Here is a 14,335-nt window from a genome sequence, read left to right as displayed (position 1 = left end):
TCCAGTCCCTTCAGATATGCAATTGTTTTCAGTCTGACTATAAATCATATTATTGACAGATGTTATGTTGATTGTCTCTGAATGAAAATATTCAGGAAAGTATCGATCTGCATGTTACCCACGTATCAATTGTTCACCACTCTGTTTTTCGATATCTTCAATGCAAGTAGGTTTTAGTCTCATCCTGAGATATCATGTTCACTTGCCAACACCCAATCAGGAAATTAAACCTTGAGTTCAGAGGCATTTTTTATAGCACTTACCACTGTAGAGAACAACTGTTTTCCTGGAGCTGAGCCCTACTCTTGTGATGCACTGTTCTAAAATGTTATTCATCGACAGAGTGGGTAGGGCAATGACTCACTATGCTATGCCTGGTTTTGGTATGGTGCACATAGTAAGCATAACTCAGTAATTTCATAGTCTATGGCCTTATGTCCCACCTGGGACGAAGTGGAATCAGTAAGTAAAGTAAATCACAGTATACAGTATGATGATAATGATGTAGAGGAGGGGTTTGATGGGTAGAGGTAAGATGCCTGCCATGTACCAACTGTATGGACACACAAAGCCCCAAAGTTGAAATAACAAACATACACAGACTTTTCATTAAATTAAAGATAATTAATCAACTCTTTGAGAGATCACAATAAAGTTCAAGGCTTTAAAAACAAGAACACCTAAGTCCCCCTTCAATACACAGGTTAGTTGGATACAGTAGGAGATGGCAAATACTGATGAATGGTTGATGGTCAGAAATCTTTTGATTCCATTCATTTTTCCAGAGCTCTCTCTGTGTGTGTGTGTGTGTGTGTGTGTGTGTGTGTGTGTGTGTGTGTGTGTGTGTGTGTGTGTGTGTGTGTGTGTGTGTGTGTGTGTGTGTGGGGGAACGCATATATTTGTTGATGAGTGTAAGTGCATGTTTTGCAACTATTGCAGGCCTCTTTTCTCTTTGTAAACCTGGTTCAGCCTGTTAAGGAGGAGTGGTGTGTACTTCTCTTATTCATGACCTCTCACTCTCTTCGCAAGTTTCGGTTGTCACCAGCCGAAAATGTGTATGACATGTCCCTCTCCCTGTGAAAGGGTTCAGGGTGGGGGTTGGGGTGGCACTGAGGAGCAGGTCTAGGTGTAGCCTAACCTGTTCTCCAGCTCAGGTGGTGGTCAGAGAAGGCATTTAACTGACAGATCCTCTTACATTGACAGAACAGCTGAGGTACAGAGGAGACAACATTGCCTGGGCTTTTGGAGGACACATCTCTAAGACGTTGACAAGGTGAGTCCTTCCCATCCTATGCCCTAATCCGAGCCCAGCGAAGCCCCAGCATACAAAGATGAGCTTTATAAGCCTTTTGTTGCCATTAGAATGTGATATTTAACATTGTCATTCGTGCTGATGGTACAATGGGAACTTTAATCAGTTTAGTGATCTTGTATGTAAAGTACAGAGGCCTAACAGTTGTTCATCGTGTTGTGTTGAAACTAGTAATGGATTTATAGTTTCTGCAATTTTATGAAATTCTTTTAGTTTTATATTTTAAATGTTTTGCTAAACAGATTAAATAGTCCCTCATGAAATTGCCTTGACTTAAATGTAAATGAGCAGGTGAAGGTAGTAAATAATTTGATTTGTGTGCCCCTACGACTTGATTTGTGTTATATCGACATTTGTGGGTGGATGTAGGGTTATATTTCAGTCATGTATTTTGCCACATGGGTTATTGTTGTTGGCTGATTGTGAATGAACTAGGCACTTGGCGTCATCCTGAAAGATAGTTTGTCAAAATACCTTGCCCAGAACTGTAGATTGATCAATGATTGGTGAAGTGGATTTTGCTAGTGTGGTACTATTCATCAACCATATAGGGCTGGTTTTCCAGACTCAGATTAAGCTTGGACTAAAAAGCGTGCTCAACTGGAGAATCTCAATGGAGAATTCTATTCCAGGACTAGGCTTAATGTATGTCACGGAAACATGTGTATTGTGTCTTTTATAGTACCCTTGTTACTTAATTTCTCTGAGGTGTTGCTGTTGCATTATGTTCTTCATAGTGGTCAGATGAGAATGAAGCCACCATAACATGATGAAATGGTATACAGCATTTCAATCATTGTCTCATAGAACTCCTTTTACATATTTAATGTGTTGCATACCAAGCCAAGCCATTCATGCTGTATTTTTGCTGGCCTATGAAGCCACAATTATAAACCCACAACTATTGACTTGCTTCAACTGTCTTATATGTTCTTTTACATCTAATATTTATCCTCAGAGATTGAAAAATAACTTTTTTCCTTTTCATGAAACAGAGAGACCGGTTAAAGTTGTAAGCAAACTTATGTGGCTTCATGTTTTACATTTTCACAGAATGCATTTGTGGTGGTGTAATAATGTATTGTTTTGAAGCCAAAATCATGACCCTCATAATTCCACTTACACCATTTCTTCTTTCTGACATGCTGCCCACCCAAACCCTCAGTATCACAATGCAGGTGAATGTATTGACATTCATTGAGAGTAGTGTGTGTGGCAGTGTGCAGCTGTGGTAGTAGGTATGGCATGTAAGCTAGCATGTGTCTCAACCAACTGGTTTGCAATACATTCCCCTGAGCATCCTGGCACGGGGCCATGCCTTGGATTCCTGAGTGTGAGGCTGTTTGTGGGTGTCGCTGTCACTGTCTGTCAGTCTGGCAGCAGTAAATTAAAGGCAGAGAGCTTTGACAAGCTTTAGCATGGATATTAAGAATTATTGTCATTTTAAACATTAAGAACACCTTCCTAATATTGTGTTACACCCCCCCTTGCCCTCAGAACAGCATCAATTTGTCAGGGCATGGACTTTACAAGGTGTCTAAAGCGCTCCACAGGGATGCTGGCCCATGTTCACCCCAATGCTTCTTACAGTTGGTTCAAGTAGTCTGGATGTCCTTTGGGTGGTGTACCATTCTTGATACACACAGTAAACTGTTGAGCATGAAAAACCCAGCAGTGCTGCAGTTCTTCACACAAGCTGGTGCGCCTGGCACCTACTACCATGCCCCGTTCAACGGCACTTAAATGTTGTCTTGCACACATACATAATCCATGTCTCAATTGTCTCAAGGCTTAAAAATCATTCTTTAGCCGGTCTCCTCCCCTTCATCTACACTGACTGAAGTGGATTTAACAAGTGACATCAATAAGGGATCATAGCTTTCACCTGGTTAGTCTGTCATGGTAAGAGCAGGTGTTCATAATATTTTGTAAACATAGTGTATAGTATAGTCCGGCTATTCCCAAACTGGGGTATGCGTACAATGCCGTTGGGGGTACTGCCCCCTTACCCGGGAAAGCACCGAACAACAGACAGGGATGTTGGACCATCGAAGAGGCGCAAATATGATGAGAACTACATTGATTTGGGGTTCACTTATATTGGGAGTAGTGCCTTTCCTCAGCCACAGTGTGTTATATGTGCCAAAGTACTATCTCACAACTCGATGAATCCTTCACTCTTGTGCAGACATTTAGAAACGAAACATGACAATTTGAAAAATAAGCCATGGGAGTTTTTTGAGCGAGAATTAAGAGTAGTAAGACATGTATAAAAGCAACAGATACCATTAATAAGAAGGGGCTAGAAGCGTCTTATATGGTGAGCAACTGAGTGGCTTGGACAGGCACTATTAAGTCCTCCACTATTGTGGAGGACTTAATTCTTCCTGCTGCCACGGATATGGCTACAGTGAAAATGGTTAACTTTGTTAAAGCAAGCCCCTGAACTCTTGTGTGTTTTCTGCATTGTGCAATGATATGGGCAGCGACCATGTAACGCTTTTTCAACATACAGAAGTGCGCTGGTTATCAAGGGGCAAAGTATTGACACGTTTTTTTTAAATTGAGAGACGAGGTTAAAGTTTTCTTTACTGACCATCATTTTCACTTGTCTGACCGCTTACATGATGACGAGTTTCTCACACAACTGGCCTATGTTTTTACTCGCCTGAATGATCTGAATCTAGGATTAGAGGGACTCTTCGCAACTATATTCAATGTTCGGGACAAAATTGTGGCTATGATTAAGAAGTTGGAGCTCTTCTCTGTCTGCATTAACAAGGACAACACAGGTCTTTCCATCATTGTATGATTTTCTGTGTGCTAATGATCAAGCTTACAGACAATGTCAAATGTGATATTGTGAAGCACCTGAGTTAGTTGGGTGCGCAATTACGCAGATACATTCTCGAAATGGACGACACAAACAACTGGATTCGTTATCCCTTTCATGGCCTGCCTCCAGTCCACTTACCGATATCTGAACAAGAGAGCCTCATCGAAATTGCAACAAGCGGTTTGGTGAAAATTGAATTTAACCAGATAGCCACTGCCAGATTTCTTGATAGGGCTGCTCTCAGAGTATCCTGCCTTGTCATATCGAGCTATTAAGACACTGATGCCCTTTGCAACCACATACCTATGTGAGAGTGGATTCTCGGCCCTCACGAGCATGAAAACTAAGTACATGTACAGACTGTGTGTGGAAAATGATTTAAGTCTGAGACTCTCTCCAATACAATCCAACATTGCAGAGGTATGTGCATCCTTTCAAGCACACCCTTCTCATTAACCTGTGGTGAGTTATTCACAATTGTTGATGAACAAATAAGGTTTTATATGTAAGATGGCTAAATAAAGAGCCACATTATTGATTATTATTATATTATTATTTGTGCCCTGGTCCTATATGAGCTCTTTGTCACCTCCCATGAGCCGGGTTGTGACAAAAACTCACAATAGTTCTTATGTTTAATAAATGTATCATATAGTGTGTGTGTGGCAGGCTTACAATGATGGCAAAAAACAACATTTTAGAGTGTGCTGACCCTGGTGCTAGAGGTGGAGGTTGAATGTTTGAAGGGGTACGGGACTATAAAAAGTTTGGGAACCACTGTTTTAGAGAATTTGGCCGTACATCCAACCGGCCTCACAACCTCAGATCACGTGTTCCCACGCCAGCCCAGGATCTCCACATCCGGTGTCTTCACCTACGGGATCTGGAGGTTGAATGTTTGAAGGGGTACGGGACGATAACAAGTTTGGGAACCACTGGTAGAGTCCAATTTCTGTTTTGGTTGGTTGTTGCGTGTTATGATATGATAACTCCGGTATTGATGCGAGAATGTAGTAAGAATGTAATATGTAGTTTTGTTTAGAATGATAGTTGTCTTCCCCTTTATTTAAATGAGTGGCATTCCTAGGCCATAACGCATCTTTTGTGTGATGAATTGTTTATCATTTTGTATGAGTGGGGTTAGGGCGTCTTGAGACGTAGCAAAAGTCTAGGAAAGACTATTCAGGTGTAAGTCTGACCAGAGAGATGCATTAACTCTGTTCTAAAGTGTTGTCACCTGCATAAAAAGTAGTTTTTACTTCCAAGAAGTGGTATGCGTTTGTGTGTGTGCGCGCATGTACATGCATGTGTGGATGTTTCACCCACTGGGCTCACCCAGAGGATGTGGTTTCCTGCTAGCTACACCTCTAAAGTGTTACCGGTTATATCAACACATACAGATATTATTAGAATGTGAGGAAGTTTTGTAATTATACTGAACAAAAAATAAATTAAAAGGCCACTAAAATGTGCACAGATATCTCAAGTTTTGAGGGATCGTGCAATTGGCATGTTGACTGCAGGAATGTCCACCGGAGCTGTTGGTAGATCATTTAATGTTCATTTCTCTACGATAAGCCACCTCCGACGTCATTTTAGAGAATTTGGCAGTACGTCCAACAGGTCTCACAATAGCAGACCACATGTAACCACCCCAGCTCAGGACCTCCACATCTGGCTTCTTCACCTGTGGGATCATCTGAGACCAGCCACCCAGACAGCTAATGAAACTGTGCATTTGCACAACCGAATAACTGCTGCACAAACTGTCAGAAACCGCCTCAGGGAAGCTCATCTGCATGTTCGTTGTCCTCACCAGGGTCTTGACCTGACTGCAGTTTGACGTCGTAATCGACTTCAGTGGGCAAATTCTCACCTTCGATGACCACTGGCATGCTAGGGAAGTGTGCTCTTCACAGATGAATCCCGGTTTCAACACTCCCGGGCAGATGGCAGATAGCGTGTGGGCGAGTGGTTTGCTGATGTCAACATTGTGAACAGAGTACCCAGTGGTGGTGGTGGGGTTATGGTATGGGCAGCCATAATCAACAGCCTGATCAACTCTATGCGAAGGAGCTGTGTCGCGCTGCATGAGGCAAATGGTGGTCACACCAGATACTGACTGGTTTTCTGATCCAAAATCTTTGAAACTAATGCATGTTGCGTTTATATATTTGTTCAGTGTAGTAACTGCAATAATTTCACATTTTGATTGTAGAACGGTACCCTACAATAAAAACAGTTGAAAATATTACGTTGAAATTGATTTTTCATTAGGTTGTCACAAAATGATAGGAGAAAATTGTCCTTGAAGATGTTTCAATGTCCATTTTATTGTGGTGCAAGGTAAAACCCTGTAAGATGAATTGTTTTATTGTTTATATCTGCTTCTTAAAACACATTATTAACTGCACCTCACTACTTTTTTGTTTTTACAGGTTATAGTGAACATTTGTCTTGATATGCTGCTGTAAATATACTTCAGAAATCATGGTGAGTGAAATACTTTATTTATACCATTTCCTGTCATTTCATAACCTTTTATGCTTCCCATTAAAGAGGCAATCTACGATTGGTACATCCATTTTTTTTTACTTTTAAATTAATTATACCCATTGATTCATGAAGAATCTAACTTATAAAAGCTTCATTAGCTTAGTTCCACTGTCATACTCCATCAGAACCCAAAATATATCCATTTATTTTGCTCCATTGTTAGTAAACTATGGAATTGTAAACCAACACTAGCTTCAAAACATGTTAAAACTATACTTTTTATATAATGGTTGGTCAGTCCTTGCATCCATTGCTCTGTCTATGAATTTGAGAGTGGTTTCATTTCTCCAGTCTCACCCCTCAACTTTTTACGAAAACAGTGTTTGAAATGCAGATTTTCCCTTTAAAGAACAGAAGCATTGAGGAAGTATGTTCTTCTAAAAACAAGCTATCTATCCTGTTGGAAATCAGATCCTAAAACCATGCAAATATTTTGTCTTACCAGAGTCTTTGAATACTGCTCACATGCTAATGTAACTGTTACAAACAGTTGATGCTTAAACTTCATGATAGTGACTACAATTGATTTGATTTAATTGTATTTCATTGTTGACCTCTTAGAATGGGAAAAGTCAGCTAAGACGTTATTCCGAAAACTTGGTCCTGGAGGATTCAGAAAGAGGAGGAGTTGTCATCACTGGAATCACAGACCCTAGAGTCACTAATAAGAGTGGCTTGAAAGAAGGTAAAATGTCACAGATCAGTTCATTTCTGCAACAACAAAAAAACATTCCTAATTATAAAATGTAAAGAATATGTACGTTTTGTTATTGGTTGTACATATAAGAAAACAACAGAGCTATTTTTTCAACCCTCCATTTTTTATACTGTTTTAGGCGATGAGATTGTAGCTGCCACCATACATCTTAACCACCTCAATAAAGATGACCTGATGAAAATACTTAAGATCATGGAGCCTTACGAAGACAACATGAGTTTTGTGACAAAGCCGGATCTGAATGCCAGTGTCAGTCTCGGCTCATTGGACAATGGTCTCAAAAGTCCCGGGGATGTACGTTTCAGAATAAAATTTACTTAATGATTTATGCCAGCAGTCATTACACTATGCTCAAGGTTCTTTTTCATTTCTGAACAATTATATTAATAATGTATTATGAATCAATACCTTAGTATTTGTCCATTGACTACCACTTAATTGCTATTTGATTGTCTACAGATGCTCAAAGATACCTACAGCAGAATGCAGCGAGCAGTTGAGGCACCACCTATTGAGGTTAATGGCCTCAATGGACAATTAAATGCAGAAGGCTGGTTGAAGAATGAAATCAATGGTCCCACTTTGAATGGGGAATTGCCCAATGTGACATTGGACACACCTGGACCTGATGGAGGTGCAAAGTTCCCCATTGGAATATCTGGGCCAGTAATGAAAGGAGCAGATCAGGAGGGCACCCTCACACACCCTAAAGTCAGTCTATCAACACCAGAGTTCAGCACTCCAGATGCTTCACTTGACTTGGAGAAACCTGAGGTTAAGACGACTGGATCGAAGTACAAGCATCCAAAATTCAAAATGCCTCACTTCAAACTACCACACATAAATGCCAAAGCGCCAAAGGGAGATGTGAATGTATCAGCAGATTTAGAAGGCCCTGGTTTCAGTGGAGAGCTAGAGACACAAGACCTGAACCTCTCAGCCCCTGATGTGGAAATCAAACGCCCAGATTTGAATGGGCCAAATGCTGTCTTGAAAGCTCCAGATGTTGACATAGAGGCTCCTTCTGGCAAATTCAAATGGTTTACTCTCACAAAGCCCAAGTCTGGATTATCTGGACCAAAAATGAAGGGACATGAAGTGGACATAGATGCTGACCTGTCTGCACCTGACATGAATCTCTCCACTCCCAACATTGATGGAGAGATAAGCGCATCAGATGTAGACGACTTGAGTATACCAAAAGCTGAGGTAGATCTGCAAGCTCCAGATATCGACATTGAGGCTCCCTCAAGTAAATTCAAATGGCCTCATTTAAATAACCACAAATTTGGTCTTCATGGGCCCAAAGTCAACTCCCCTGGTGTGGATGTTAAGGCAGATCTGGAGAAACCAACCGTTGATCTTTCTGTCCCAAAGATTGAGGCTGAGATGAGCAAACTAGATTTAGAATTGAATTTACCCAAAGCAGACCTCAGCGGCCCTGAGGTAGATATGAAAGCCCCTGTTGTTGATATTCATCCTCCCACTGGGAAACTTAAGTTCCCAACACTCAAAAAGCCCAATTTCAGGCTCTCTGGACCAAATATAAAAGCTCCAGACATTGATGTTGATGCAGATCTGAAGGCACCTGACCTCGGTCTCTCTGTCCCTGAAGTTGAGGCAGGACTTAACATGCCTGATTTGCGCACCAATTTGCCAAATGCAGATATCAAAGGCCCTGAAGTAGACCTGAACACATCAGAAGTGGACATTGAGCCCTTTTCTGGGAAATTTAAATGGCTTACTCTAAAAAAGCCAAAGTTTGGTCTCTCTGGACCCAAGGTTAAGAGTCCCGAAGTATTGAATCTCGCCACTCCAAACGTTGGAGAAATAAATGCACCAGATGTAGATCTTACTTTACCCAAAGCTGACCTTGAAGGCCCAGAGGTAGATGTTGACACTGATGCTCATTCTGGAAAATTCAAGTGGTTCAACCTAAAGAAGCCCACAGCTGATTTGAAAGGTCCAGATGTAGATCTTCAGGCACCAGAGGTCGACATTAAGACACCCTCTGGAAAGCAAAGATTTCCAACTTTAAAAATGCCCACAATTAACTGGACTGGACAGAAGGTGAAGGGACCAAAGCTTGATGGTGATCTGAAGAGAGCAGATTTGGACCTATCAGCTCCCAAGGTTGATGTGAATTTACCAGGAGCAGATCTCCAAGGCCTTGATCTTAACCTCTCCACACCATCAATTACAGCAGACATTGCTGTTCCAGATGTAGATCTTCAGGCACCAGAAGTCAACATTGAGGCACCCACTGAAAAGAAACGATTTCCAACTTTAAAAATGCCCAAAATTAACTGGTCTGGACATAAGGTGAAGGGACCAAACCTTGATATTGATGCTGATCTAAAGAAAGCAGATTTGGACCTCTCAGCTCCGGAGGTTGATGTGAATTTACCAGAAGCAGATCTCCAAGGCTCTGATCTCAACCTCTCAGCACCAGCAATTGAAGGAAACATCGCTGTTCCAGATATCAATGTCAGTTTGCCTGAAGCTGACCTCAAAGGATCAGATGTAGATTTAGACCTTGATGCTCCCTCTGGAAAATTCAAGTTGCCGAAACTAAAATGGCCAAAAATAAGAAAAGTAAAAGGACCGGAACTTGATGTAGATGCTGATCTTAAGACCCCAGAATTAGCTGTTGATGTTAATTCACCTGAAGCAGATCTGAAAGGGCCTTGTCTCAACTTGAAAACAACAGATCTCAACCTCTCAGCACCAGCAATTGAGGAAGACATTGCTGTTCCAGATTTCAATATCAGTTTGCCTGAAGTTGACCCTGATGCTCCTTCTGGAACATTCAAGTTGCCAAAATACGAACTCCCAAAATTCAGTTTAACTGGGCGAAGAGTTAAAGGACCAAACCTTGATGCTGAGCTAAAGGCCCCAAAATTGGATGTCTCTGTTCCTGATGTGGATGTCAGTTTGCCGACTGCTGACCTCCTAACCCCTGTAGTAGAGCTGAAAACACCAGACCTTTCTGCCCCCAAAATCAAGGGATCTATGGCTGCTCCAGATTTGAGTACCAGTTTGCCTGAAGCTGGCATTAAAGGTCGAGCGATAGATCTTAAAGCCCCAGAAGTTGACCTTGATGCCCCATCTGGAACCTTGAAGTTGCCCAAATTCAAACTCCCCAAATCCAGTTTAACAGGACCAAGAGTTAAAGGACCAAACCTTGAAGCTGAGCTAAAGGCCCCAAAATTGGATGTCTCTGTTCCTGATGTGGATGTCAGTTTGCAGACAGCTGACCTCTTAACCCCTGTAGTAGAGCTGAAAAAACCAGACCTTTCTGCCCCCAAAATCAAGGGATCTATGGCTGCTCCAGATTTGAGTACCAGTTTGCCTGAAGCTGGCATTAAAGGTCGAGCGATAGATCTTAAAGCCCCAGAAGTTGACCTTGATGCCCCATCTGGAACCTTGAAGTTGCCCAAATTCAAACTCCCCAAATCCAGTTTAACAGGACCAAGAGTTAAAGGACCAAACCTTGATGCTGAGCTAAAGGCCCCAAAATTGGATGTCTCTGTTCCTGATGTGGATGTCAGTTTGCAGACAGCTGACCTCTTAACCCCTGCAGTAGAGCTGAAAACACCAGACCTTTCTGCCCCCAAAATCAAGGGATCTATGGCTGCTCCAGATTTGAGTACCAGTTTGCCTGAAGCTGGCATTAAAGGTCGAGCGATAGATCTTAAAGCCCCAGAAGTTGACCTTGATGCCCCATCTGGAACCTTGAAGTTGCCCAAATTCAAACTCCCCAAATCCGGTTTAACAGGACCAATAGTTAAAGGACCAAACCTTGATGCTCAGCTAAAGGCCCCAAAATTGGATATCTCTGTTCCTGATGTGGATGTCAATTTACCGACAGCTGACCTCCAAGCCTCTGTAGTAGAGCTGAAAACACCAGATCTCAACCGTTCTGCCCCCAAACTTGATGGTGACGTGAATGTACCAGAGATTAGAATGAATGTACCCAAAACTGATCTCAAAGGACCTGGACTAGATCTAAAAGCTCCAGATGTAGACACTGATGCCCCTTCAGGCAAATTCAAATTGCCCCATTTTAAGCTCCCCACATTTGGCCTTTCAGGTTCTGAACTGGAGGGACAAAACCTTGACGTTGAGACACCTGACATTGTTTCAGTTCCCAGAGTTGAGAATCGGCTTGAAGACGCAAAGGTAGATTTAGCTCTACCTCAAGCATACCTCAAGCGATCTGATCCTAATGTTAAAAGAGATATCAGTGCTCCAGATGTAAATCTAAGTTTACCAAAAATGGACCGCTCTGGCCCTGAGGTAGAGTTGAATGGTCCTGATCTAAGTCTCTCTACCCCAGGAATTGAAGTAAGTGTCCCAGACATTAAAGGCCCTGAGGTCAAGTTTAAAGCTCCAGATGTTGACATTGAGGCTCCCTCTGAAAAACTGCCTCATTTTAAGATGCCAAAGTTTGGTCTCTCGGGACCTAGAATAAAGGGCACAGAATATAATGCTAGTGCAGATGTAAATACACCTGATGTGGAAGTTTCAGTCCCCAAAATTGAGGGAGAGATTAGTACCCCTGAACTGAGTCTCTCTGCTCCTGGACTTGAGGCCAGTGCTGACATGCCAGATTTGGATGTAAATGTACCAGAAGCTGACCTCAAAGTAGATGTTGAGGAAGAGGGAGACACTCACAAAAGTACATTCAAATGGCCATTCAAGTGGCCAAGCTTTAACTCCTCTGGCTTAAAAGGTAAAGATTCTGACATGGACGATGAGGAAAAACATAGTGGGGATGAATCAAAGCGTGATCAGGTGGAGGTGCCAATGTTTACATTTCACAGACTACCACAGAACAACAAGATTGAGAGTGCATTCCAAGATGCTGCCAAGGCCCTTGGTGAGGCGATGGACACGCCAAAGCTTGAAGGAGGCCTTGAAACAGCTGGCGTAGAGGTCAGTTTGCCTAAAGTGAAAGAAGGACAGAAGGTGACATCATCTTCAGGATTTATTAACATCATGGAGCGGTTGAATAGATTTAAAGCAAAAACACCCACAGCTAATGTCTCCCTACCAGAAGTGAAAGGTGAGCTCCGTACCCCTAGCCTTGATGTCAGCTCCACCTCAGACGTAGATAGTTCCACTAAGCTAAAAAGAGGGACTTTCAAAGATACAAAACCTGAATCTGGGATAGGCCTGGAATACCCTGTAGTGGACTCATCGGAGGGAAACGATAGCATGTCAATAAGCCTCTCCAATATGCTTGGTCTGAATATCAAAGAGCCCGATGCAGATTATTGATAGTTTCCAGTCATGTGAACCTTACACTTGGGATAAACCAACATGATTGTAACTACTTTGTAAATACATCAATTTGTTCATGAGTTGACGCCATTTTAAGGATGTGGTTTGTCTCTATGTACAAACAAAACAGAAACATGTAATTATTTGTATGTCGATTCTCTGATATCTTTGTTAATCCATATGCTACATCTATATTCAGTATAACAGTTGACAGCAAAATGATGGAAAATGTGCTCATTGGCTCTATGTGTACTCAAACATATTTAAATTATGGTAATGTTTCCCAAATGCTGTTCACTTGGAAGTTTACTTATTTTTTACAAATGCCTCAGTATTGTATCTGTCACAATTCAGACATGTTTCACCCATAAAGGAGACAATCTTTATGGAAGCTGTCATCTTCACATTTTAAGCTAAAACAATTGTTGAACAGTGAAATGTAATTATACTATTAATTTGTTATTTCCTTCTCCAATAAACTACTATAGCAATTTGTCTATATGACTCAATAATTTATTGATGATTGACTATAAATTATACTGTAATTGACTACAACAATATGTAACAGTATTATAATTCATGGCAGGTTTGAATTCCTGTTTGATTGGATATTCATCACTGAAATTAAAACAAGTAAACATGAACCAAGTTGATATAATCATCACACACACACAGAAAGCTCAAACTTTCATGGAAGACTTCCTATAGTAAACCTTTTTTTCGTCACTGTATTTTCAATGCTTTCGTACCTGTAGATTTCCAGTCATTGCGCTAACACTAGTTAGCATTGGTTCGCGAAACTACCGCTAACTTCCTTCATACTGCACGCAGACATAAAAAAGGGTATCCAAGAGTTCATCTGATGCCAGAATCTCACAGTATCCCTTAAATAGTATTTTAATTGACATGATTAAAGTAAATGATGATATGAGGATATGATTATTTTTTTAAACGTGTTATTGAGGGAAAGTTAATAAGATTAGCAAGAATACAGAAAACATCTAGCTTTTATTTGCTTCAAGTGGGGTTGGGGAGAGGAATTGGAACCACATTCAGGATAAAGCGTAAGGGCAAATTCCTAATTAGAATTCAAACTGTAGTGAAATTGAAAAACACAATCTCAGCTTCATCAAACTATCCCAAAATAATCAAGACTCATTAACTATGAATACAAACAATACATTATTTGGAGATTATTCCTATTTTTATGAGAATATAAAGACCAAAACGCAACACTGTCATCTTTACCATATGATATATAGTACATTGATTGTTATTATGGTCACTGTTCTAAAAAGTTACAATTGATGAACAATTCACCCTTTTAATCTCGTTCCCTTTTTCCCACCTCACCTTCTTTACGTGCCATGTTGGTTAATACAGCTCTACTTTTTATGTTCTAGCCGCCTGGTTATTTTTGTGGGTACACCAACACTTGAACACACAACAATTCAGAGAATGAGGAACTTTTTGAAAAAGAAAAGAATGTGCCGGTTGAGATAATCAGAACTACAGTATCGGTAACAAGTACAAAACGACAATCAATCCCATTAAGTCCTCAACTCCGCAGGAGTCATAACATGTGATCCAGTTGTCTTTTGCACACCAAATCATCTAAAATCCGGGA

General features: G+C 41.1%; 1 protein-coding gene across 1 annotated transcript; it reads left to right on the top strand.

The window, feature by feature from the left end:
- The first annotated feature begins 1,140 nt into the window (after window positions 1-1,140).
- On the top strand, window positions 1,141-13,205 carry LOC106576941 (uncharacterized). Its single transcript, XM_014154484.3, has 5 exons — window positions 1,141-1,273; window positions 6,587-6,641; window positions 7,266-7,389; window positions 7,541-7,716; window positions 7,882-13,205. The coding sequence occupies exons 2-5, from the start codon at window positions 6,639-6,641 to the stop codon at window positions 12,703-12,705; spliced, it is 5,127 nt and encodes a 1,708-aa protein (XP_014009959.3). The 5' UTR covers window positions 1,141-1,273; window positions 6,587-6,638; the 3' UTR covers window positions 12,706-13,205.
- The last annotated feature ends 1,130 nt before the right edge of the window (window positions 13,206-14,335 follow it).

The sequence above is a fragment of the Salmo salar genome, chromosome 18 (genome assembly GCF_965601325.2).
Source record: "Salmo salar chromosome 18, fSalSal1, whole genome shotgun sequence".
Lineage (NCBI taxonomy): Eukaryota > Metazoa > Chordata > Actinopteri > Salmoniformes > Salmonidae > Salmo > Salmo salar.
This window is presented reverse-complemented; position numbering and strand designations above follow the sequence as displayed.

What these genes read in the sequence shown, in the direction of transcription:
- LOC106576941 (XM_014154484.3), top strand. An exon ending in TAAGAGTGGCTTGAAAGAAG is followed by an intron (nt 7,390 to 7,540) that starts GTAAAATGTCAC and finishes ATACTGTTTTAG; the next exon opens with GCGATGAGATTGTAGCTGCC. An exon ending in GTCTCAAAAGTCCCGGGGAT is followed by an intron (nt 7,717 to 7,881) that starts GTACGTTTCAGA and finishes GATTGTCTACAG; the next exon opens with ATGCTCAAAGATACCTACAG.